This window comes from Monodelphis domestica, chromosome 2 (genome assembly GCF_027887165.1).
Source record: "Monodelphis domestica isolate mMonDom1 chromosome 2, mMonDom1.pri, whole genome shotgun sequence".
Taxonomy (NCBI): domain Eukaryota; kingdom Metazoa; phylum Chordata; class Mammalia; order Didelphimorphia; family Didelphidae; genus Monodelphis; species Monodelphis domestica.
The window spans coordinates 442,846,715-442,872,411 of NC_077228.1; the positions used below are offsets into that span (position 1 = coordinate 442,846,715).

General features: G+C 34.7%; 1 protein-coding gene across 1 annotated transcript in view; it reads left to right on the forward strand.

Annotated features, from left to right (window-relative positions):
• Window positions 1–25,697, forward strand: part of SLC22A3 (solute carrier family 22 member 3) — a 154,815-nt gene that overhangs the window by 70,730 nt on the left and 58,388 nt on the right. Inside the window, exons 2-5 of the mRNA XM_001381444.3 lie at window positions 7,483–7,586; window positions 12,396–12,550; window positions 14,453–14,621; window positions 15,503–15,620. Of these exons, the coding sequence (XP_001381481.2) occupies window positions 7,483–7,586; window positions 12,396–12,550; window positions 14,453–14,621; window positions 15,503–15,620 (546 nt within the window). The remainder of the gene's footprint in view (window positions 1–7,482; window positions 7,587–12,395; window positions 12,551–14,452; window positions 14,622–15,502; window positions 15,621–25,697) is intronic.

Consider the following 25,697-nt stretch of genomic DNA (forward strand, 5'->3'; position numbering starts at 1 on the left):
AGGTCCTGAATCCTTTAAACAAAATCCCAGTTCAGCAGTGCTTACAAGGTGGATTAAATGCCTTCAATCATCACAGGCAGATGAAAGCATGCCAAGAATCAGCAAAGCCACCCACTCCACCTCCCCTGAAGGAAATAGATAAAGTCTACATTGCTATCATGCTTTTCCTAGATTTATTTTTCTATGTGACAAAATGAAGTAATAGCATTTTACATAATGGTAATAATACTTGATTAAACTGAATGGTAGTCTCTGTCTTTCCTGTATCTTGCAAGATAATTTTACACACTGCCTCACTGTATCATGTACCATCATGCTTAAATTAAGATTTGTGCTGATGACAGCTCTTTCCTAGATCTGAATGATACACATGCTGTATATGGATTAGATCTTTATTAATGAGAAGCTTTTTTTCCTTTCTGCAGATCTAATGTCAGTAGGTCCCATTTTTTATACTGTAATGTTTGTATTCTGATATTACTAGTGACTACCACAGTGCTCTGTAGATAATTGATGTTAATAAATATTTATTGAACCCAGTCCATCAAAAAGCACTTATTAAGTAAGGACTTCCCAAGTGCTAGCATAGCTAAGTGGAACAATGGTAAGAGTGTTGAGCCTGAAGTCAGAAAGACTCATTTTCCCCAGCTCCAATCTGGCCTCAGAAACTTACTAGCTTACTAGACTTGATTCTGGCAAGCCATTTCATCCTCTTTGCCTCAGTTTCTGTAAAATGAGCTAGAAAAGGAAATGACAAACCACTCCAATATCCAGTGGCAGAGCCAAGAAAATCCTAAATGGAAGTCATGGAGAATTGGACACAACTGAAAAATGACTGAACAACAGAGCTAGGAATTGGGTTAGGAGGTGAAGATATAAAGGTAAAAGCAAACCAGTGCTTGTACTCATAGAGTACGCATTCTTTAGGGGAAGAAAATATTTATGCATAAAAGTATATGTGTGTCCATATATGCATAGATGGGTATATATGTATGCATACCCAGAGAAATATAAATAAGATCCTTGGTCATTTTAGAGGGAATGTGCTAAAAGCTAGTTCAGGAAAAACCATATAAGAGCTTCCACTTGAGTAGAGTTTTAATGGAATGTAGAGATTCTAAGAGACAAGAGTGAGAAAGGAATTGAAGATAAGTAGTGTAAACCCAGCAGACAAAAGATGGAGTGCCAATGTGAGGAACAGCAAGACTAGATCACAGAAGGAAGAAAAAGTATTTAATAAGGGTGAAAAAAGTAGTGTGAAGCCAATTTGTGAAAAGATGTAAATAGCAAGCTGAGGAGTTTATAATGAATCTAAGGTGTGATATGGAGCCATTGTTACTTTTTTAAAAACCCTTGCTTTCCATTTTAGTAATAACTCTAAAACAAAAGGGCAAGGGCTAGGCAAATGGGATGAAGTCCAGGGTTACACAATTAGGAAGTGTCTGAAGCCAGAACATATTTATTGTGTATTTGAGAAATGTGATCGAATTTGGAATTGAATTGAGTAAATTGCATTCATATTCTGTTGGGAATTAAAATACTAAAAGGGGTCTAGGGACCTGTTCCTAACTCTAGCCTTTCAGGGCCATTCTTCCAATATTTCCATATTCTCAATTGTCTGATGAGATTATAGTTCTTTTATAGAGATGTAATTGCAGGTTTTCATTTCTGAGACTTATGGTAAATACACAGATTGACCTTTCTGGTGTATAAAGTATATCTTTCCCAAGGTTTTTGTTTTTATTAATTCATCATGAATGTCACAGAATTTAATAATTGACAAGGAATCAGTGAAATGCTTAAATTAGTTGTGTTTTGCTGTTGCTACATACATTCATTTGAAATAGGAAGCATTATGTCTACCTCTTTTTCAATTTTATACTTTTGAAATTATTCCTAAAATATGCAGTTCTAAATATTTATGGATTTTGAAATGAAATCAATCCCTACTTATTATAGAATTGTGCTTCATTTTTAAAAATAAGGTCTTTCTAACTCCCAATGTTTTTAGAGGAAATATTTCAAAACACAAGTATCTTACACATCTATCTCCCTGCTTTTGCTCTTACCGTCTTTTCCTCTGTAATGCCCTTTTTTTCCTGCTTACCTAAATCTTTTTGTTGTTATTGTTCAACTATTTTTTGTTATGTCTGACTCTTTGTAACCCAATTTGGCAAAGACATTGGTATGGTTTGCCATTTCCTTCTCCAGCTCATTTTACAAAGGAGAAAACTTGAGACACACAAAGAAAGTAACTTGCCCAGAGTCACAAAGCTAAGCCTCTGAGGCTAAGTTTGAACTCGGATCTACTTGATTCCTAGACTGGTGCTCTATCCACTGCACCACTTTGCTGCCCTTCCAAATATTAAGGGGATGAAAATGAACAGAAGCAGCTCCAAGACCTAAATCTTACATATCCTTTATACATTCTTGGCAAGCTTAAGTTTCATCAGTTAACAGTGAATGATTTTTTTTCTTCCAGGCTACATGAATTTCTCCCTTCTCCATATTCCTAGGGCAGTTAAATTTAACATTTGACAGTAACTACATTTAATTAAAGAGGGAATCAGACCTTTAGTTTCATGGCATAAGAAAGGAAATTCCCATTACCAATATAGATTGACCACCTACATTGCAACATATAGTATTAGTTACCTGAGGTTCTGAGAATTAAGTGACTTAACCAGGCTCTCAGAGCCCTCCCTTCCTCCCTCGCTCCCTCCCTCCTTCCTTCCTTCCTTCCCTCCTTCTTTCCTTCCTTCCCTCCTTCCTTCCTTCCTTCCTTCCTTCCTTCCTTCCTTCCTTCCTTCCTTCCTTCCTTCCTTCCTTCCTTCCTTCCTTCCCTCCTTCCTTCCTTCCCTCCTTCCTTCCTTCCCTCCTTCTTTCCTTTCTTCCTTCCTTCCTTCCTTCCTTCCTTCCTTCCTTCCTTCCTTCCTTCCTTCCTTCCTTCCTTCCCTCCTTCCTTCCTTCCCTTCTTCCTTCCTTCATTCCCTTCTTCCTCCCTCCCTCCCTCCCTTCCTTCCTTCCTTCCTTCCTTCCTTCCTTCCTTCCTTCCTTCCTTCCATCCTTCCTTCCTTCCTTCCTTCCTTCCTTCCTTCCTTCCTTCCTTCCTTCCTTCCTTCCTTCCTTCCTTCCTTCCTTCCTTCCTTCCTTCCTTCCTTCCTTCCCTTCTCTCTCTCTCTCTTTCTTTTCTTCTTGGAGAGAGACCTTATATATTATGTATTAGCAACATATAAACATTTCAGTAGTAGAAATCCAACTTCATAGATTCTGTTTCTGCATTGTGCAGTTATTGGCTACAAAGTTTGTTGTCACATATATCTTATAAATCCTCATGTAGTTGATGCCAAAACATGGAATCTCTACATTTAAAAAAAAAAAGCATGCAACTTGTTTTACTTGCTTCAGAAAATTCTAATTGGCATTCTAAAGCCTTTCTGTGGTTTTAAGATACTAATATCCTGTTGTGAAATTAACCATTAGGAAATTTGGAAATGGTTCTGTTTTAAAGTCAGTCTTGCTTTTATTTCAGGCTATTTCTTTTTTTTGCTTTTTAAAACTCTTACTTTCAACCTTAGAATCAATGCCATGTATTGGTTCCAAGGCAGAAGAATGGTAAAGGCTAAGCAATGGGGGTTAAGTGACTTGTCCAGGGTCACACAGACAGAAAGTGTCTGAGTCCAGATTTGAACCTAGGACCTCCTCTCTCTAGGCCTGGCTCACAATCCACTGAGCAACCCAGCTGTCCCCAAGGATATTTCTTAACTCCTGAACTAATATAAGAATTCTACAAAAAGAACAAGAATGCATAGACAGATTGAGAATTTAGGCATTGTCTCTTCCCTCAAACCCAAAATAACCAGTCTGAAGATTTTGCTCAATATGGCTAGTGCAGAGTTCTGTGGAAGTCCTTGCCCTAGTATTCATTCTAGGTTCACTGCCCGCCACTTAAGGGGCTGTTGTTCAAGAAACTATTTCTAGGATCAGAGCCATGGTGGGTAGAGTAATCAAGTATTTTTCTGAAAGCCTCAAATCAAGGGTGCTGACAGTTCTTGTAGTCCTTTAGCAACAGTAGAAACAACTAAGCTTATCACTGAGATAGTAAGAGTAGTTAAAATAGGATGTTCTTGGCTCTTTTCTCCCCACCTGACCTCCAGCATACATAGGATAGAATTGACCTTATTCTTTCATGTCTGAGGATCTTTTTCTCTACTGCCCACTTTATTTCCCCAATGAAATGAGTATTTCATGCCACATGCCTTGGGCAAAAATTCCTGGTTGTTGTTTTGCCTAGGATCCTGACAAATCCCTATTTAAACCTGTCAAGGAAAATGAGTGAGTGGGAAAGTAGACTAATGCCTTCATCATTGGGGATTCTTTCCCAAATTTGGTCTTTTCTATTTTGGAGCCATGTTTAACTTCTTTTAATGATTGTCTAGATGCCTTCGGTCATTTTTCAGTCATTGGGGGTTTTCTTGGCAAAGATATTGAAGTGGTTTGCCATTTCCATCTCCAGCTCATTTTATGGATGAAGAAATCGAGGCAAGCGGGGTTAAGTGACTTGCCCAGGATCACATAGCTAGTAAATGACTGAAGCTGGATTTGAATACAGGATGATGAATGAGTCCTTCCAACTTCAGGCCCACCACTCTATCTCCACACTGTCTAGTTGCCCCAGTTGTCTAGATATACCAGCCTTAAAATGTATAAATCAGTTTGTCTTGTATTGTATTATTTTACAATCATCTCTGACAACTGATTTCATATCATTAGGCAAGCAGCTTAGCTCTCAGGCTCCAGGAAATTCTCACTACCTGTTACACTGTAGTAAAGGGAAAGCCAATATTCAGACCCATTTGTGTCATTGATTCCAAAGCCAGCAGTTTCTCTATTCTCACAACTGTTGTTTTTTAAATCCTTACCTTCCATCTTGGAATCAATTCTGTGTATTGGTTCCAAGGCAGAAGAGTGGTAAGGGCAAGACAGTGGGGGTCAAGTGACTTGCCCAGGGTCACACAGCTAGGAAATGTCAGAGGCCAGCTTTGAACCCAGATCATCTCCAGATCTGGCTCTCAATCCACTCAGCTACCTAATTGCCCCCACAACTGTTTTTTTTTTTTTTTAATGAACTCTGTGGCCTAAAAAGAGGAAAAAGAATGATAGTACAAGATAGTATTTAAGAAATATTTATATTAAATACCTTTTTTTAAAAATCAGCTTTGCCAATATATCCCTCTCTTCATTTTTTTGTAATAAAGAAGAAAAAAGCAGTTCAGCAACAATAAGCATCTCATCAATTATGCCCAATAGTATTCACAGTATTTCACAGTCATAGTCACCAGTCTCTACAAAAGAAAAAGAAGGGGAGGGAGCAAGGAAATACATTCTCATATAGGTTCTTCGGGTGTAAGGTGGCTCATTGTTATTGAACATGGTACATTGGTTTTTTCTATTTAAATTGTTAGTCTTTGTTCCTATTGTTTTCTGGGTTCTATTTACTTCATTAAGCATTAGTTCACAAAGTCTTCCATGTGTTACTGTATTTTTCAAAATCACCATCTCTTTTTGTACAATATTTCAGCACATTCATGGTCCACAATGTAATTTCCATTGTTCATGGTTAATTACCATTGACCACTCCCACTGCGATTGAAATATTCCCAGTTGATTGTCAACTGCTTTGTTTCCAGTTCTTTGTTGCTTAAATATTTTAGTGAGTACTGAATCTTTCTTACTAGGCATAAACAGGAAGACTAGAGTTCAAATTCAATCTCAGATACTAACTATAAAGTGGGGACAGTAATAGCATTTACTTCCCAGGGTTGTTTTGAAGATCAAGTGAGATAATATTTTTTAACTGGTTGGCACAATACTTGGTATATTTTTCCTTCCTTCTTCTTTCCATACTTGGCATACTTTGGTTATATGCCTAGAAATCTTAGGTTTTTTATTCATTTTCTTAGCATAATTCCAAATTTATTTCAAGAATGTATAGACTATTTTACATATTCACCTTACATTACATTCACATTACATATTCATACAAAAAATGTTAGTGTGCTCATCCTTATATAAGTCTCTACTCCTATATTTTGTTATTGTTTGTTTGGTATAAAGTGAAAGGTCAAGATAATTCCGATCTGCATTTCCTTAGTGATTTGTATCAGTCATTCATATAGTTGTTAACAACTTGTGTCTTTCAAAAACTGATTGTTCATAGATATTGAAAACTTATTCTTTGGAAAATGGCTTTTGGCATTATATATTTGTCTTAATTACCAATATGTCTTAGATATCAGACTTTTATGAGGGATGTTTGGTGTTTTTTCCCAACTGACTTTTCCTTCTTGTCCTATTTGCATTGCTTATATAATCATTAGAGCATCTTAATATGCTCTAATTAATTATTATTAATTAATTAACTCTTAATATATTAATTAATAATTAATTAATTCTTAATATCTTAATATGATCTGCTTTGTTTTCCATGATAACCTCCACTTCTAGTTTTTGATTAAGAATTCTTCCCCTACAATACTATTCACTTCCAGAAAAAGAACTGTTGAGTCCAATGGATGCAGATCAAGGCATACTATCTTTCACATTATTATATTTATGGTTTTATATGAAGGTTTTGGTTTTGTATGAATGTGTTCTTACAAAAATGACCAATATGGAAGTATATTTTGCATGATAATACATGTATGGCCCAGATCAAATTGCTTACCATCTCCAAGTGGGGGAAGGGAAGAGAGGGAGGCTGACAATTTAGATCATATAATTTTGGGAAACATATATTGGAAATTATTACAATTAATTGGGAAAATAAAATACATTTGAATTGAAATATATATGTTTAAGTAAATTTTTTAAAACTCCAAAGAATTTTTCTTTTACCCAGAGCTTTGCAAAGTACTTCATATTATTTCTTACTATGTAATGATGTGGTTTCCATTCCAAGAGGTCATTTTTTAGACTGAATTGGAGGATGATCATCTCCCAGGACTTGAGTCTCTCATCATGTGTGTACTCTCTCTCTCTCTCTCTCTCTCTCTCTCTCTCTCACACACACACACACACACACACACACACACACACACTCCCACTCTCATCTGTCTGTCTCTGTCTCTCTGTCTCTCTTTCTCTGCTTGTTGTGTGTGTGTTTCTGACTCTGCTTCTCTCATTCTGTCTCTGCCTCCCATTACAATACTCAATTTAATGATTAAACACTTTAAAGCAACTGGAGTTATTATCACTGTGCATTTATGTCGGGCTTTCACCGATTCAGAGTGCTTTCTTGCCTCTTATTTTAGTTGATATACTCAATAATCCTGTAAATTGAGTAAGCTAGGTATTACTCTCGCTTTATAGATGAGGAAACTGAACCACAGAATGATTAAACAGCCTGCCTATAATCAGTTTTTGGAGAGGTACTTCATTATGTCTCATTATTATTGGTGTTGTTGTTTTTTTTTATCACAGTTCAACATGGTGTGTTTAGACTCTTGGATGTTGGATTTTACCCAGGCTGTTCTGAATCTAGGGTTTCTGGCTGGGGCTTTTACTCTGTGCTATGCAGCAGACAGGTAAGTATAAAAATGAGAACCCATTTTAAAGTAATATATGTAACTACAAAGATGAACATATTAAGAGCTTAGGACAAAAAATGATTTTCCTATTTGGAATACTTCCAAATTCTGAAGTTCTAAGTTTGTGGTTAAATTCATCCTTTTTTAAAAATGGGATTTCATCTTTTCTAGCAGTGGCTTCTACCTCTTTGATGGAAGATTTGAGGCTTCTGTGTCCTTATTCTTACTCAGTAAATCTAAATAAATGAGTACTTTCATCTCAGCCAAAGAGCCCAGAAATGTAGCACACTTAAATCATTTTTTTGCTTGATGATTGATCCATTTCCATGAGAACTGATTTCATTCTACCTGAATTACTTTGAAATCATTATCCAAATTGATTATCCAAAAATCAATATCCAAATGGATAGGGCAGGGCGAGTTGTAGACTGTAATTTGATTAGTTCAGTCATATGGACCTGGTCTTAGTTTTTGGTAGTTCTTAGGTTACTAGCCAAACAATCTATGTTTTTATTCTATATATATAGACTACCTTCTCTCCCAAGGATTTAGATACTTTGAACAAGCAATTCATCTACAAATAACATAAAAACAGTATATATAACAAATGAATTGGTTGAATTTTGAAAGTTATAGTTGTAAGGGTTAAAATAAAGGTTTGACAAAAAAATAAAAGAACAGCTTTTAACAATTTTATTAAAATAGAGATAGAAAAGAATATAGTAAAGGAGGGAAATATAAGAAAGAAGTAGAAAAAGAAAATTTCATGTTTAGACTAGTTGTCTTATAACTATAATTACCACCTAAAACTAACTATATCTACCTATAATTGCCTATAACTATCCCTAATAACAACCACCCCACAAAGTTCCAACCCAATCCACTCCAATAAAAACCAATCCAATCAATTTTTAATACAACCTCAATTAGGACTGTCAATGAAGGCCAACTACCTCCCAAAAAAGTTCAAGAAATGAAAAAAGCCCAATAGTCCAAACCAAAAGCCCCAAGGCCCTAAAGCCAAAAGCCCTTTAAAGGCTAAAGCCAAAAAGTCCTCTCAGTAAGTTCAGACTCACCTTTTATATTCTAGCAACTAAATGCCAACCACTAACCCAACACACTCCCAGCAGCCAACTTCACCACAACTGCCAGGACCTGTTAACAACTGACCTACTGACCAACTTATGCTGGCTCCTTTTATACCCTTTTCCTCCCTTTTCCTATATCACTTCCTGTCTCTATGGTTTCTACTTCCTGTCCCTGTGAGCTGATTAATCCCTACACATCTGTATGGTAAGAGGTCTCCCATTAAATTAAAAAAGCAATAAAGAATTCCATTTTACATAGTTATATTTGGAAAAAAATATGAAGACCCAACAATTCCAAAGGACTTATGATGAAAGATTCTATTCACCTACCATAAAAGAACTAATGAAGTTTAATGCAGATTGAAACATACTTTTTTAAACTTTCTTTTTCTTTCTTTCTTTTTTGTTTTGTCTGCATTTTCTTCTGCAACATGGCTAATATAGAAATAGTTTATGTGACTGCACATGTATAATCTATATCAAATTGCTTGCCTTCTCAAAGAGAAAGGAGGGGAAGGAGGGAAGGAGAGAATTTGGAACTCAAAAAAAAATTTTTAATGACTGTTAAAAAAAATTTACTTGCAATTGAGAAAAAATAAAAAAAGTGAGGCATTTTCAATCTGTCTTTTAAAATACTGTCATTTTAGGAAATTTGTGGAGTTATTAGATTGGATGTGGACAAATTAAAATTTGGGATATTTAAAATTAAGTGAATTCATAAAATAGATCATTTAGAGTAGCAAGTCATGAAATCTTGTGATATGATATTAGTGATATGTCAACAAGACCATATAATTTTAAATAAGAGAATATCAGAAGTATTTCTTCAATATCATTGTTATAAAAAGTATGAGTTTTGTGAAGCATGCTCTCAAAACCATCTCTCTCAACCCCAGAATTAGGTAGATTTATACAAGCAGATTCTACCAAGCATTTAAGAACAATTTATTTCAATACTACATAAACTGTTTGAAAGGAGTCCTACCAAATTCCTTCTATGAAATAAATATGATATTGATACTTAACTCAAGGAGGGTCAAAGGGGAAAAAGAAAACTGCCAATCAATTTCCTTAATGAATATTGATGCAAAAATTGTAAATAAAATATTAGCAAGGGGACTACAGTAATATATCCCAAAGATCACATACTAGAATTAGCTTGGGTTTATACCAGGAAAACAGGGCCAATTCAATATTCAGAAAACTATTAATTATTATTATTAATTATTGTATTAATATAATTGTATTATTAATTATAGTAATATCTGCATTAATATTGTATTAATAACTATATTAATATTGTATTAATGTTATTAATTAATTACTGTATTATAACAAAAACAACAATATCATAAGATTATTTATATAGACTCAGAAAAAGCTACCAGGGCAAGAATTCACCATTTGACAAAAACTCTTGGGAAAACAAAAAAATAGGCTGGCAGAAACTAGGTACAGATAAATGGTCTCACATTGTGCCCCACCTCTCTCCTCCCTTTCTGGCTAAACTCTTTGAGAAGACTGTCTCTATTAAGGGCCTTCCACTCTCTTCTTAACTCTCTACAGTTTGGCTTCTGACCTCATTTTTCAACTGCAACTTCTCTCTCCCAATTTAAAAAGATGTCTTAATCCACAAACTTTTTCTCAATTCTCATTGCTTTTGACCTCTGTGGCCTTTATAGTATTAATTTCCCCTCTTCTTCTTGATAGTTTATTCTCTCTTTCCTGGTTCCTCTGCTACCTGTCTGGCCACTCCTCAGTCTTCTTGGCTGGATCTTAAGCCAGGTATAGATCTGATAACATTGGGTATGCCCCAGGCTGTCCTGGGCCCTCTTCTCTTTTCCCTTTATATTATTCCACAGGTGATCTCTTCAGATCTCTTCATCTCTATATAGATGACTGTCAGGTATCTTTTTCCAGTTCCTCTTGATCTCATCTTGCAACTGAAATGGCCTGTGGAACATTTCAAACTATATATACCAATAGAAATTTTAAACTTAGCATGTTCAAAAAAATCTAAATTCATTATCTTACCCCTAAAATCCTCCCTTCTTCCTAACTCCCCTGTTGATATTGATGATATTATCATCTAGTCATCCAAGCTTGCAACTTATGTATCCTCTTTGACATGTGTCCTTCATGCGCTCCCTTTCCTTCCTTCCTTCTTTCCTCCCTTCTTCCTTCTTTCTGTCAAATAAATCTTCATAAAGTACAGGTCTGGCCATGTCATTCTCATATTAAATAAACTCCTCTGTCTCTTTTTACCTCCAGGATCAGATATGAAATCCTGTTTGGCTTTTAAAGCCCTTCATAAATTTTTCCCTTGCAGTCTGCTTACAGTTTATACTGGCCACATATTCTCATATTCTGTGATCTAGTAATGCTGACCTCCTTCCATGCTGTTCCTTATGTACTACACTCCTCTTGAGTCTAAGCATCTTCAATGGCCATGCTTGAACCCTCTCCTTATCTAGGTATCTTGGCTTCATTGGCTTCCTTCAAATCTCATCTAAAATACCACCTTCTGAACGTCCTTTTTAATTTGACTGCCTTCTCTCAGAGTATTTTCAATTTATCTGGTATGCATATAAATCCATACTTATGCATATACATATTTTGTTATCTAACACAATATATATGTATATATACATATATAGTGTTATATATAGTTTGCACATAGATATTTGCTTATTCCCTCCCCCATTAGACTGGGAGCTCCTTGAGAGCAAGGACAGTCTTTTGTCTTTCTTTGTATTACTAGTATTTAGCACAGTATCTGGTGTTTAATAAATGCTTGCTAAGTTGATTCAACTTACTTTGATCCATATCTTACTTGGATATTTGACTTAATAGATCCATGTTTCCATCAGAATGAGTAATCTTTCCAATTCTCTGTATCTCATCCTTCTGTTCAATTCTTATCTTTATGTTTTCATAAATTCTCCACAGAAGATCTTCATAACCCACTAGGAAACACCCTCCTGGGACTACCTACAAACCTAGAACTCAGGCTCTCCATCAACAGATGTCTCTTTCTTGTTAGAAGTCCATCTCCCTTTCCCCCTCCCTCAGTTTTCCATATGCTCTTTAATATCCAAAGCAATAAGCATCCTACTTTCAAAAACAAAATAAAACCATATCTATAGCCTGTGTATTTTAGTGCTGTTTTTATGAATTGCATTAGTGACTTATTTTAATACTTTTGAACAAAGATCCATAATTTTATTGATGTGGGCACTTCAGATAGTCATCTCAGCCCCTCCAGGTTATATGAATTGCTGTTGTTGAAAAATAGATTGTTATCTAGTCTACCTTACTGATGATGAACCTCTCCACATTCAAGGAGAGGGTTCCTCTTACAACAGTTTGGTAAGATCAACCTATGTATCCAAGGGACACTGTTGGACCACTGTCAGCCTTTAGGAGAAAACTTTGTTAGAGAATCTAAAAGTTTTTGATAGGGAAATCATGAAAAGCTATAATAGCAAAGATATAATTTGGTTTTTTAAATAGTATTAAGATTACTTCTTCTTAGGCAAGTGTTTTATTTTTCCCAGTCTGCTCTTAAATCATAGCTAAAGTGCATTGTATTATTTAAAATTATAATTAATTTAGAAATTATAAAGGAAAGTGACATGATTTCAGTATGTGTTTATGGTATTTGTTATTTGTAAATGAGTTGAAGAATGCTTTCAAGTATTTTTTTCTCTCAAAAAAGGTATGGAAGAATAATTATATATCTAATCTCCTGCTTTGGTGTGGGAATAAGTGGTATTGTTGTGGCATTTGCTCCAAACTTTCCTGTGTTTGTGATTTTCCGCTTCCTGCAAGGTGTTTTTGGAAAGGGAACATGGATGACATCTTATGTTATTGGTAAGAAGTTCAATTCATTTCATTAAACATTAATTGAGCATATAAAATGGGAAGGCACAGGGGACACAAATGCCTTTTAGTTCAATTGCTCTCTCTTCCCAGTTTAAATGGTGGTTTCCAAGTGAATGTCCAATATGCTTTTAATATCAATCTCAGAATCTTTAACAATAAAACAGAAAATTTTTATTTGGATTTATTCCTATAAAAAGGTTTTATAAATGTTGTCATGTCATACAACAGGGGCTGAAATATCTCTTTTCCTTGAAAACAAAAGGATTTATAAGACAAGTAATTTAGACTCACAGAATTTGATAGTTGGAAGAAATCCCAGTGACTAGTCATTCCAATTAATAATTGAAAGTAAAAAAGATATACCTTATTTAAGGGAAATGGCATTGGGAAAATTGGTGGTGAGGAAAAGTAATCATTACATTGTATATTTAGAAAATGAACTTTTGTACATATAATAAGCTCTACAAGTTCAATTGGCTAGTAGGGTCCTTATAAGAAGACTGCATTCAGAGTTTCATTGGCACCTCTAAGGATTAGGAAATCATTCTGATGTGGTTAACTTGAAATTCTATTCTGATGTGTTTCCCCAAATATCATTCGCTAATGATTACTGTTCAAATAATATATGCTGGGGCCAGTCATTGTCTCCCTAATAGCATATGACCATCAGCTTTCTCAATATCAATTAACCAACTAATATTAATTAGATGCAGTCATAGAATATCTTCATAAGCTCTGACGTAGAAATTCAGAACCCTGTTATATCAATGTAGATTTCTATAAGTTCCCAAATGCTCCACATGGACTTGTGTAAGGCAAGGCTCCCTGTGTGTGCTATAAGCACTAGATTCTTATTGGCCAAATCCCTGGTTATATAAGGAATTCTAGGAATTAGGGAGATGGGTAGAGAATGGTGGAGAGTATTTAAGAGCAGTGGAAGTAGAAATAAGAGCAAAATTGTCATCACATTATACCATAGACCAATAGTTTGGAAAGAACAAGTCCCACTTTTTTATTTTTTATTTTTTGTATACTAGAAGATTACAGAAATGTTGCAAATATAGTATGCTTAGATTTTTAGCAAATTAAATTTTAAATTTTAAAAAAATTTTAGAGATAAAGATATGTGGGCTAGAAAATAGGAATTGGTTATATTAGATTCTGGTTGGGAGAGAGGAGTCTTGTTCAGGTATGAATTTAGATGGCCCTAAAGTTCTTTGCAATTCTGTGAAAGGAAGCTATAATTGATGGAAAATTATTATCACAATGGCACTACAAAAATGCAAAGAACATTTTATAAGGAATCATTTTCTCAAAAAAACCTGTTATAAATACATTATTATTTTAATTTTTAAATGACTGCCTACATCATGTGATTATTTTAATAGCATGAATATCCATACTATATTGACACATAGAATTTTAAATATCTGTTCTGTAATGCTATTGTATATCTCTTTGTATCCTTCACGGTGTCTAACATTGTGCTAGCTATACAACAGATACTTGATAATTAATTAATTCTAGGATATGATATGGAAGAAAAATTACATTGTGACAGAGGTAAAAAGGTAGAAAATGTCCTAAGCTTGGCATTAGAAGACTCTGGGTTCCAGTGTGAGTTCTGCCGTCTTACTTCATTGAATCATATGTAAAACTGAGATATTATTTTGACTACATTATAGAATTGTAAACTACAAAATCCAACTTAGATGTGGATTTTTATTTATCTGGAAACCATTTTGATAATGATTTTAATGGTTGTGATGGGCCTAATGCCACAAAAGAATCATAAAGCACATCCATCATTTAATGGATACTATTGGTATAATGTCTTTCTATTGAATATTCCCTGTTCATTCTTAAACATTTGTGTTTTTCTCCCTTCAGTGACAGAAATGGTTGGTTCAAAACAAAGGAGAATTGTGGGAATCGTGATTCAAATGTTCTTTACCCTTGGAATCATAATTATCCCTGGGATCGCCTATCTCATCCCCAAATGGCAAGGGATACAGTTAGCCATCACACTGCCCAACTTTCTGTTCCTTCTCTATTACTGGTAATACAGTCATGGTTATTACTATATTGATATATTCTTTAGGATAGTATAACACTTTGGAGTTGAAATCCTAATAAAACCAAAAGTAATGGAAATTTTATAAATTCTCTAAAAATGGGTTAAAGATTTAAAATTTTGAAATTTAACCAAGACCATTTCACTACAAAGTGGCTTTGCAAAAAGTATGAAATGATAAATGAAGGCATGTATTACATTTGTTGTAACGTCTTACAAAAAGGCAACATTTATCATTATAATAAAACATTAAAATCAAGTGTGTATATATATACACATATATGTGCGCATATATATATACATATATATATATATAAAGATCTTCATACTGTGATGAAACTATGGTCTAATTAGTGTGGGTAAATTTCCTCCAGTAATTATAGACCATTCATAATTAATCAATCATCTAAGATAGTGTTAAACAAAGGTTAATAAACTAGCAATTAGAAATTCACATAGAATAGAATTATTAATATTTTATCTAATTTATTAGTGCAAATTAGGAATTCACTCTGACCCACTATCCAAGGTTTTCCTTCTTGGGGAAACAAAAATAGGGAGATTAAAAAGGCTTCATTTACTAGATCAGTTCCAATTTATAGAATATATCATTTAGTATTTCCTCCAAAAGTCATCAAATAAGTGGAGATTTTCCAAATAAAAGATGGTAAGAAATATCAATTAATGAAATTTTCCTTAATCTCATTATTAATTGACCCTCAGAATTTTCTAAGTTTTACATTTGGATTTTTGTTTGTTTTAGCCAATAGTGAGATTTAATTTGAAGGCGTGGGACAGGGGGGAAAAAGAATAAATATCAAAATATAAAGTTTAGCCATACTTCACCAATTTCCTTACTTTGTCAGGGTGGTTCCTGAGTCTCCCAGATGGCTAATCACTCGGAAGAAAGGAAAAAAGGCCTTGAAAATTCTGCAGAGCATTGCCAAGTACAATGGGAAATATCTCTCACCAACTTACTCAGAGGTAATTCTATTTTATTACCATAATACATTCTGTTAAACATAGTAGATTTTTATGGCACCTGTATATTTGATAGAAATTATTTTAGGTAGTAAAATCAGTCTTCAAAATACCTGACTGAATTGTTTTGACTTGATATGAAAAAAGATGTATGGCAAGGGTTAATGAACAAATATTCTGGCAAATTGTATCAGTTTTTTGTTTGTGGTCAGCTGACAAGAATTCCATGCTTTAATGTTATTGCAATTATTTGCTTATTGTGCTATGACACACAATTACATAATAAGAGTTTTTATTGACTGTACAATTTGTACTTAGGACCTTTTGTTGACATAATTGTTAGGGTGAGGATTTTTCTTTTAACTTTAATGAAAAACAACCTTTATTTGAAATACTTTTAGGATAATAATGTCAAATTTCAGCCTTTGGACTTATAGTTATCCCTTCCACATTATATAATACACAATATATTCATGTACATATATATAAGGGTATATATGTTTCTGCATATGTGTGCATATACATATGCATATATATATATATAAAGTCTAAGTGCAATATATCAATTCTTTGATAGCTATAAATACATATATATGCATATGTCAGTGTGTGAATGATAAATATAGAGTAGATAGAAGTTAGCCTTAAAGGGAAAAGAATGAACTTCAGTGAAAATAAAGAAAGGTCTTTAAAGATGGTGGAACTTGAACTGAGTCTCAAAGAAAGCTGGGATTTCTGTGAGATAGAGGACAGAATGGAGAGGATTCCAGGCATGTAGGACAGCTGGTGCAAAGCAAGAAAAACAAGTGATAAGAGTGTCCTATGTGAAGGCTAGAATGGCTAGATCAAAGAGTACAGGGACAGGGAATAATACATTATATGTTAAAAGACCATAAAGATAGGAAGGAACCAGATTGTGAAGAATTTCAAGGGCCAAATAAAGGCTTTTATACTTGATCCTTGGGTGTCAGAAACATTGACAACAACTAGAGACTGTGTACCAGGCAGCAGATTAAGAAATATATGATAATAAGCTGTAGACTATTAAGAGCTCAGGGAATACAAACTCAGGGAAAACAAATGGAATGAAAGATTAGTCAGGTAAGGTTTCTTGGAAAACATGAATCTTGACCAAACTTTTAGGATCAAATAGCATTGTATTCCTGCCAAGGGATGCTTTTGTTGGTCAATTTCTTTTTTCCTATTCTGGTCAGACTACTTTAGATGCCTACTTTCTATCTCTTTTAAATCACAGTTCATTTCAAAGGGAACTTGTCAATCATTCATGAATTTTATTGCTGTCATTCAGTCATTTCAGCCATGTCTGACTTCATGACCCCATTTGGGGTTTTCTTGGCAAAGATCTTGGAGTGGCTTGCCATTTCCTTCTCCAGCTCATGTTATAGAGAAGAAAACTGAGGGAAACAGGAATAAGTGGCCTATCAGGGTCACATAGCTAGCAAGTATCTGAGGACAGATTTGAATTGAGGATCCTGATAATTAACAAATTAAAATATCCATAACAATGGAAAATTGGAGCTATTTTTTGGCATTGCAGTAATAAAAGGCATCCATTAGTCCCTAAATGCCTTTCCTTACTTGGACAAGTTTAAGACCTCCTCTCTACATTGTCATCATATTAAAAAGTCTCAGCACATTCCTTCATTTTTACCATCCTCCTAATTCCTACTGCTCATTGGTGTGAGATAGTGTATTTAGTCATAAGATTTGTCTTTGAGATTTGCTCTGATGCTTACTAAGTACATGATCTTGAACAAGCCAGGTAATCTGTTTGAGTTTGTTTCCTAAACCATAAAATGAGGATAATTATACTTCTACTACTTAAAAGTGCTCTGTAAATGTGGGTGATCTTTATTGTTATAACTACCTCTGAATCAGTTGTGTAACAATTTTCATTCACTGTTAAGACCACCAACATGGGTGGTTGGGTCACACTTTCAGAAGACAGTTCACACCTTACAACATTGCCTAATTTTCTAAGTTTACAATGTGTCAAGCCAATTGGTTAGTAGTGCTATCCTTGGATCAAAGAGACTCTTAAAAAAGAACTACAAAATTAAACTTCAGATTCATGGAATGAAATACATTTGGCAAAATATAATGCTACAGCAACCTATTCATTTTTTCTTATGGTAAATACTGCTGAGGAAATGAGTCCTAGGCCAGAGATCCACTTTGTCTTGGTCGTAATGCCCCTATTGAAAAGGAAAATAAACTTCTTTAAGTTTTCTATGAACCATTGTCTGACCCTATTAATATCCTGTTTCTAGGTCACGAAATATTACAAAGGTAATTTGTAAAGATGACTAATAGGGAAGTAATTACATTTTTGGCATGACTGTGCTTGTGAAATATTATGAACCATCAGGAAAAATGATGAGATCCCTTTTTGATCAGGTTGACAGATTTTTGTTTAAAAGTCAGATTTGAAAAGAAAACTATGCATTTTTAAAAAGTTGAAACAGTGTATCTATAGCCTTCTTTTGAGAGAGAATGGGAAAGAATTTCTGACTGTAGAGATGCTAGATAAATAAAGCAATTTATTATTATAAATCTCTTGTTAAATCCTAGATCAGGTCATACTATGGATCAAAACACATTCCTTTTGTGGAAAGTGACATTTAGTACCTCTCTCACTATTGCAGATTATGGCTTCAATAGACGAGTTCTATTTATCTCTTACCCTAGAATTATGGTTCACTCATGATGTGTGTGTAAATCTAAATCTAATTAAAATCTAAATCTAGTCTATCTCTTTATCACCCAGAAGACCTAGGTTCAAATGCTGCCCTATCTGCATATAGATAGTAATTATATCCAAAGATAATAATAATCTATTTAATATAATATTAACTCCTTGCATTATATTCAAATAACAATATTCAGATTGTATCATAGAATCAGATTTTCATCATTTGGTTTATATCATTTTATATGAAAATTAGTCTCTCTAATTTTGGGGTATAGGATTGATTATGGTAATAAGTGGTAAAAGAAAGAAGAGTTGATTACTCAATTCCTCTTTTCTTTTTTTTTACTAAAAGAAATTACTTTCCTTTTGGGAAAGCTATGTCAACAGTGATCAGCAAAGAACTAAAACCCGAGATAAATGATAGCATAGTAAGAGAACCCCTAACTATGCTCAATGAGTTCAACTCTGCATACTAAGTCCAGGGTTACTTAAAAACCTGTGTATGACTTCTGAACCACTCTCAGGAATCTTGACCAGAAATTGACAAATATCTTCCCAGTTTTCAAAAAGGAAAGAAATTGGATTCTTCAAAATACTCTCTTTTGATCTTGAAATTAATTTCCTGTAAAATTCTAGAACAGTGGTACCAAACTCAAATAGAAACAGGGCCAACCAATCAGTACATAAGAATACATGGCAGTTTTAAATTAAGCAATATAAAATATTTGTTAATTTTGTTAAACATTTTCCAATTGTATTTTATTCTGCTTTAATCAGGCCGCATTTGGATATTTGCACATTGCATGAGTCTGTGAGCCACAGATTTGACCCTTCTGTTCTAGAATAAGTCAAAGGGATGGCTGTACATGCAGGCATTTGATGAAACTAATCATTAATCACTAGAAGCCAGCAAGGCTCAGTTGAGAACAAGTTGTACCAACTAACCCAGTTTCCTTATTAAGAAAGGTCACTTCATTAGTAATCATGTCATAGTTATATACCTAGCCAATAGAAGGCATTTAACAGAATTTCCTATAATACTCTTAATATAGAATGGATAATACTATTAAGTAGACAGAGAACTAGCTAACTGAAAAGACCTACAGAAGGAAACAGTGGATCAATATCAATCTTTTAGAGAAAGCTCTTTAAGGGAATGCTTGTTCTCCATTCCATTCTTTTCAACTTAGAATTCTAGAATTGTGGAGCTGGAAGAAATTTTAGAAGTCATCTAGTCAAATTCCTTTAATTTATAATTAAGGAAACAGAAACCCAGAGATTTTAAGGTACTTGGCCAAGATGAAACAGCTAGTAAATGGTGGAGCCAAAACTCAAACAGGGGGCAGCTGGGTAGCTCAGTGGATTGAGAGCCAGGCCTAGAGATGGGAGGTCCTAGGTTCAAATTTGGCCTCAGACACTTCCCAGCTGTGTGACCCTGAGCAAGTCACTTGACCCCCATTGCCTAGCCCTACCACTCTTCTGCCTTGGAGCCAATATACAGTATTGACTCTAAGATGGAAGGTAAGGGTTTAAAAATAAATAAATAAAAGCTCTTCCTACATGTAGTACTCTTCCATTATAACTTTCTTTTTCTAAACAGTGGCTCAGAATTAAGACATGCAGAATGCTTCTCAGATTCGCAGTTAACACAATTCCAGGAAGGATGAGTTATGTATACTGAACAAAAGAATTAGCATCCAAAAGAATCCTATTCATCATGCAATTCTCTCAGGGAGAATGATTCTTTTTTTTTTTAACCTTTACCTTCTGTCTTATAATTGAGAACAAGTATCCATTCTAAGGCAGAAGAACAGTAAGGGCAACTGAGATTTAGTGACTTGCCAGAGTTACACAGGTAGGCAGGCTAGATTTAAACTCAGGGCCTCCTTTCTCCTATCCTAGCTTTGTATCCATTGAATCACCTAGCTGCCCAATGGAAGACAATTCCAAAAAAAATGAGGCTTATTTTGGTCCAGAGATAGAATTTTTATTAGTGTATGGAATTCCTGTTGCAGAAACACTCACCACTCACAGGGATCTTGAGCTCTTCTCTGATTTGAAGTTTCACTGGGTTACTGAGAAGTAATTTTCTTTTAAGTTCACACAATATGTATCAAACAGCAGAAGTCAAGCCAAGAACTTTTTAACTAGAAGGTCAGCTTTCCATTTACCAGGCCAATCTGCTTCTTCTAAAAGGAAATTTAATAGGAATTAATGTTAAACTTGTCAACTGTGCAAATAAAGGATATGGGGAAGCAAAATGAGACAATGGATCATGAAAAAAAGTAAAAGATTTGGATAGACTGAAAGCCCAGTGTGAGTCAACAGTGTAATGTGGCAGCTAAAACAATCTATGTTTTAAGTTTCATTAATTAAAAAAGTCTGTGTCCTTAAGAAGAGAGAAAATAGTCCCACTGTAATCTGCCTTGGTCCGGGTCTAATTGGAATACTGTGTTCAGTTTATGGTGTCATATTTTAGAAAAGTTGATGACACATTGTAGGTGGGGCTGAGGAGGAAATACATACTAAAAAGCACAGAAGCTAGCCTGGGTAAATGCATGGAGGTGGGTGGTAGAATGTCACTTAATGGGTTTAGTTTGGCTGGATCATAGAATGCATGAGGTCAGGTGAGATCATTCTATGCAAAAATAAATTGGAAGCAGATTATAAAGAGTTTTAAATGCAAATGAAAAGTTGCTATTTGATCCTAGAGGAGCTACTGAGGTTTCTCAAAAAAGAAAATGATAGACCTATGCTTTGATAATAGCTAGCATTTTTATAGTGATTTAAGAGTTTACTAAACACTTGTTTGATACTCGCCAAAACCCTATGAAGTAGGTGCTATTATTCTCTTCATTTTACAGATGAGAAAACTGAGGCTGGGAAGTTAAGTGGTCTGCCTAGGGTAACACAACTAGAAAATTACTAAGGCAGAATTTGAACCCCAATCTTTCTGCCTCCTGGCTCAATACACTGTACTACTGTACTCTACTACTTCAGCAGTATCTCATTATATAGAGAATATATTGGAGAGAAACACTATTGGCAACTAATCTAGATGTTGTCCCACCATCCACAAGAGGTGCTGTTGAATTGTATTACTTTTGTTTAATCAAGACATTATTGAATAAAAAGGAAAAGGAGTAGAACTAGAGTAGGTACCCTGTCAGAAGGAGATCAAAAAGACCTTCCCCCATGCTCATTCCCCAAAGTTCTGTGACTGATTACTATGTTGGCATCCTATAACAACAAATAAAGCCAGAGCAGTTTCTAGGAGGGTCTAACCATGGACAAATTTGTGTAGTCAGAAGATCAGATTAACTGGTTGACCATGCACATTTTAAAAACTCCTTACCATACAGAAGGTCATTGAATGCTTAGATCTGAGTTATCTCTCTCCCATTCATCTCATTCTTATATCTCTACAACATACAGCTCAGACTTGTATACTGATACAGTCAATAATATCTTTTTCTAAATTTCAACTGTTAACATTTCAGAGTTGGTTTGGGGTTTCTTTCTTTGCTTTTGTTTTAAAACCTCTGTCTTAGAATCTATACTAAGTATTTTTTTTTCCAAGATAAAAGAGTGGTAAGAGCCAGGCAACTGGGATTAAATGACTTGCCCAGGGTTACACAACTAAGAAGTACCCAAGGTCAGATTTGAATTCAGGCCCTCCCAACTCCAGACCTGACTCTTTATCCACTGATCTACCTAGCTACTCCTCAAAGTTAGTTTTTAATCAAGTTCTAGAGTGAAAATTAACATCTATGCTAAAAAAGGTATTTGACCTTGACTTTCTATGTACTAATATGTGGGTCAGTTCATTCAAAATATCAGTTAGTTGTTAAACATTATGGTGGTTTACTTCATCTAAAATCCACCAAACCATCAATCTATGCAATATTGAAAATTTTAGCAATTAGAATTCTCTGTCTCTTTCCATTTAAACAAACACACATGCAGACACTCACATACGTATACATATATATATATAACTATAGAGATTAAAAAAATTTTAAAGTAATACTAGTTAATGAGTTTTTTTTAATTCTCCAGAGTACATATCACTATAGTATATTCTTGGTAATCCCTCTGCCTTCCCCATTAGAGAACATGAGTCTTAGTTCTTGAGTATCTAGCTTTTTGTATTACTGTCTCAGTATCATCTTTTCTTTAAAAAAATACTGAGCTCTTTGTGAATATTTAATTTGAAACTTTAGTGACAGATAAAAACTTCAGAGAAGCATAGGCATTTGTCATTGAAGTTGCTCCTGATATATACTTATATTTATCCACTTTATGTTTATGCCATCTATCTTTATATGTCCTTGTTGTCTTCCTCATCAGGATGAAAGCTTATATTGAGTAGGGATTATTTCAGTCTTTGTACTTGTATCCCCAGCACCTAGCACAATGTCTTGGACCTAATAAATGCAATAAATGTTTGTTGTTTGATTGATTGGAAAGAGATATGAGCTAGATCGCAAATCATTTAAACTCCCTATGCATAGACTGGAAATTGACTTGCAAGGACAAAAGTTGTGCTTAGATGTGACTATGAATAACCAATCAGAAATTGCCTGTAATATGGAGATGAAAGTATTGGGACCACATTTACTACAAGCCTAATTTTAGATGTAGACATCAGGTGAAGAAGGAGGGAGGCTATAGCCAAAAAGAAGCCAAGGAGAATAAAGTAAGGGACTTCTCAGTGGCAGCTTATTATTGGAGAAATATCCACCACAGTCACCTTTTATTTTTATTTTGGATGATAGAAATGCAATGGAAAATAATGATAAACAATGAGAGATAATAATAACTAATATTAAAATAGTGCTTTAATGTTTGCAAAGAACTTTAAATTTTTATTTCACTTGATCCCCACAACCCTAGAAGGCATTTATTTTTATTATTATCATTTTACAAATGAGAAAACTAAGGAAGACAGAATTTAAATAACTTTCCCAGGGTTTCAAGGCTAAATATTTTTTTAAACCTTTATCTTCTGACTTAGAATCAATACTGTGTTTTGGTTCTAAGAGAAGAGCGGTAAGAGCAAGGCAATGAGGGTTAAGTGATTTGCCCAGGATCACATAGTTAGGAAGTGTCTGCGGCCAGATTTGAACCTAGGACCTCCTATCTCTAGGCTTGACTCTCAATCCACTGAGCCATCCAGCTATCCTCATGGCCAAGTCTTGAACTCAGGTTTTCTGGACACCAGGTTCAGCTTCCTGCCTACTGTGCCACCTAGATCCATCCATTAGGTGATAGGATTGGGAACCCCTTATTGAGGCATCTATAGCCCCATTTTATCATGTGTGATGATAGCAACAGGATTCAGTGGAAATGATGATGAATTTGGAGTCCAAAACTTGAGTTCAATGTCCAGTTTTGCCACACTGTTCTGAATTTGAATCTCATGATATTACTTATTTCACTTTTGGGGGCCTCAACTTCTGTATCTATAAAATGAGAAAACTTGACCATAGAAATATCTTAGATTTCCTCACATTCTATATTTATCTTATATCTTCACAGTCTATTTCTATCTTACAATCCATCCATTCATGTACTGAAGAATCAGAACTGCAGAAGCTTGAGAATGAGAGAAATTAACTAAATTTAAAAGTTACCATGACACTTGGTTATTTTTCTCTTATAGGATTTATAACGTGTTTGAACTATTTGAATGAATAATAGGAGATAATTTTAATATTGAAAGAGATATTGATTGAGAGAATGCCCTGAGAATTTTTCAGATTGCAAAAGTGCCTAGAAAATAAACATCTGAGAATATATAGGAGTGTTGTAGTTTGTCCCAAATGAGAACTTTTTTAGACTTTTTTTAAAAGAAGGATAGAATAGAAGGAACTCTAAATACAAAGAGTGTAAAACAGGTAGAATTCTGTGGTCCCCATTTTGTGTACTCATTTGCAGTAGCTAAACTTGAGGTCGAAATAAAAGCATTTTTTTAATGGTTTGTGGAGAGCGCAAATCAAACATAGTTAGTCAACAAAACTGAGAACCAATTGGGTGCAGAGCACAAGTAACAAGAGGTTGGCTGTTTCCTTGGAACCCTTGTAGAAGCTGAGTTGTCATAATTCCCTAGGGAAAAGCTTTAAAGATCATTCATATTCCTATTTATTCAATAAAATGAAGCAAAGCACATCACACTATCATTTTTCATTGACCTAAAAGCAGTTTTGCAAGGTGCAGCTCAAAAAGTTGAGTAGCATTTGTACATAATCATCTTAATAGCTTCCTTTCTACTTAGACTTTAGAGCTCAACAATGATTTCTTTTCCTTTGCCTTCCATATATTTCATATCCTCTTAATTTCTGCCTCATTTTTTCTAGTTTTTTTCCAGCTCTATTGTATATTGTTAATGAACATGATTTATGCTTTTAGCTGTGTCACATTAGAACAAAAAAGAAAATATTTTCCCACATTATTAGTTGAGAAATATTTAATATTAATGTTTAATTGATTATACTCTCTGGGAGAACATTTCAAAATGTTTTACCTTGGGCATTGCTTATATATAATTAAAAACTGAATCCTGGGTAATTTGGAAAACACTCTAATTGCAATTTAGACTAGTCTAGCTGTTAAGTGTGGCATTAAACATGTGTTTACAGAAATAGAGTGAAGAAAGCCTTATTGTTTGTTAGCTCATGGTAATATTGCTTTAAACATTTCTTTATTCAGCCAGATAGCATAATGGATAGAATGCTGCCCTTGGAATCAGAAAGACTGGAGTTAAAACTCTTCCTTTAGTACTTTTTGGCTGTGGGATCCTGGAAAAAGTCACTTAACTCCAGTTTTCTCATATGTAAAATGGGAATAGACACCTACCTCCCAGGGTTCTTGTGAGGATCAAACAAAGCCTTTGGCAAGCCTTAAAACATATGTAAACATAGCTAGAATTATTTAAAGTTTAGAGATCGAATTGGTATACTCTACACTCTATAACAGTGATGGTGAACCTTTTAGCAATGGAGTGCCGGGTCTTGACCCTATGCTACCCCCCCCCCAGACCTTGTACCATGCTCCTCCCCACCACTGAGTGCCAGATGCACCCCACCCACCATTTACTACATACAGTGGAGGGAGGAAACACTCCCATTGGGCTGCTGAGTGGATGAAGTGATGAATGTCTTCAGTGAGTATAAAAACAGAGAGGGAAGTGGCCTGAGCACTCTGTTTCCCTCCATCTCTGTCACCTGTGAGCTGCCAACCTTACTCTATGTTTATTCCCATTGGGTTGCTGAGCAGAGAGGTGGGGGATGTGAAAAAATGTCATGAGGCATGGTGGAGAGGGGGAGGGGAGCAACTCTGCTTGAGTCCCTCTGCCTTTCTAGTAA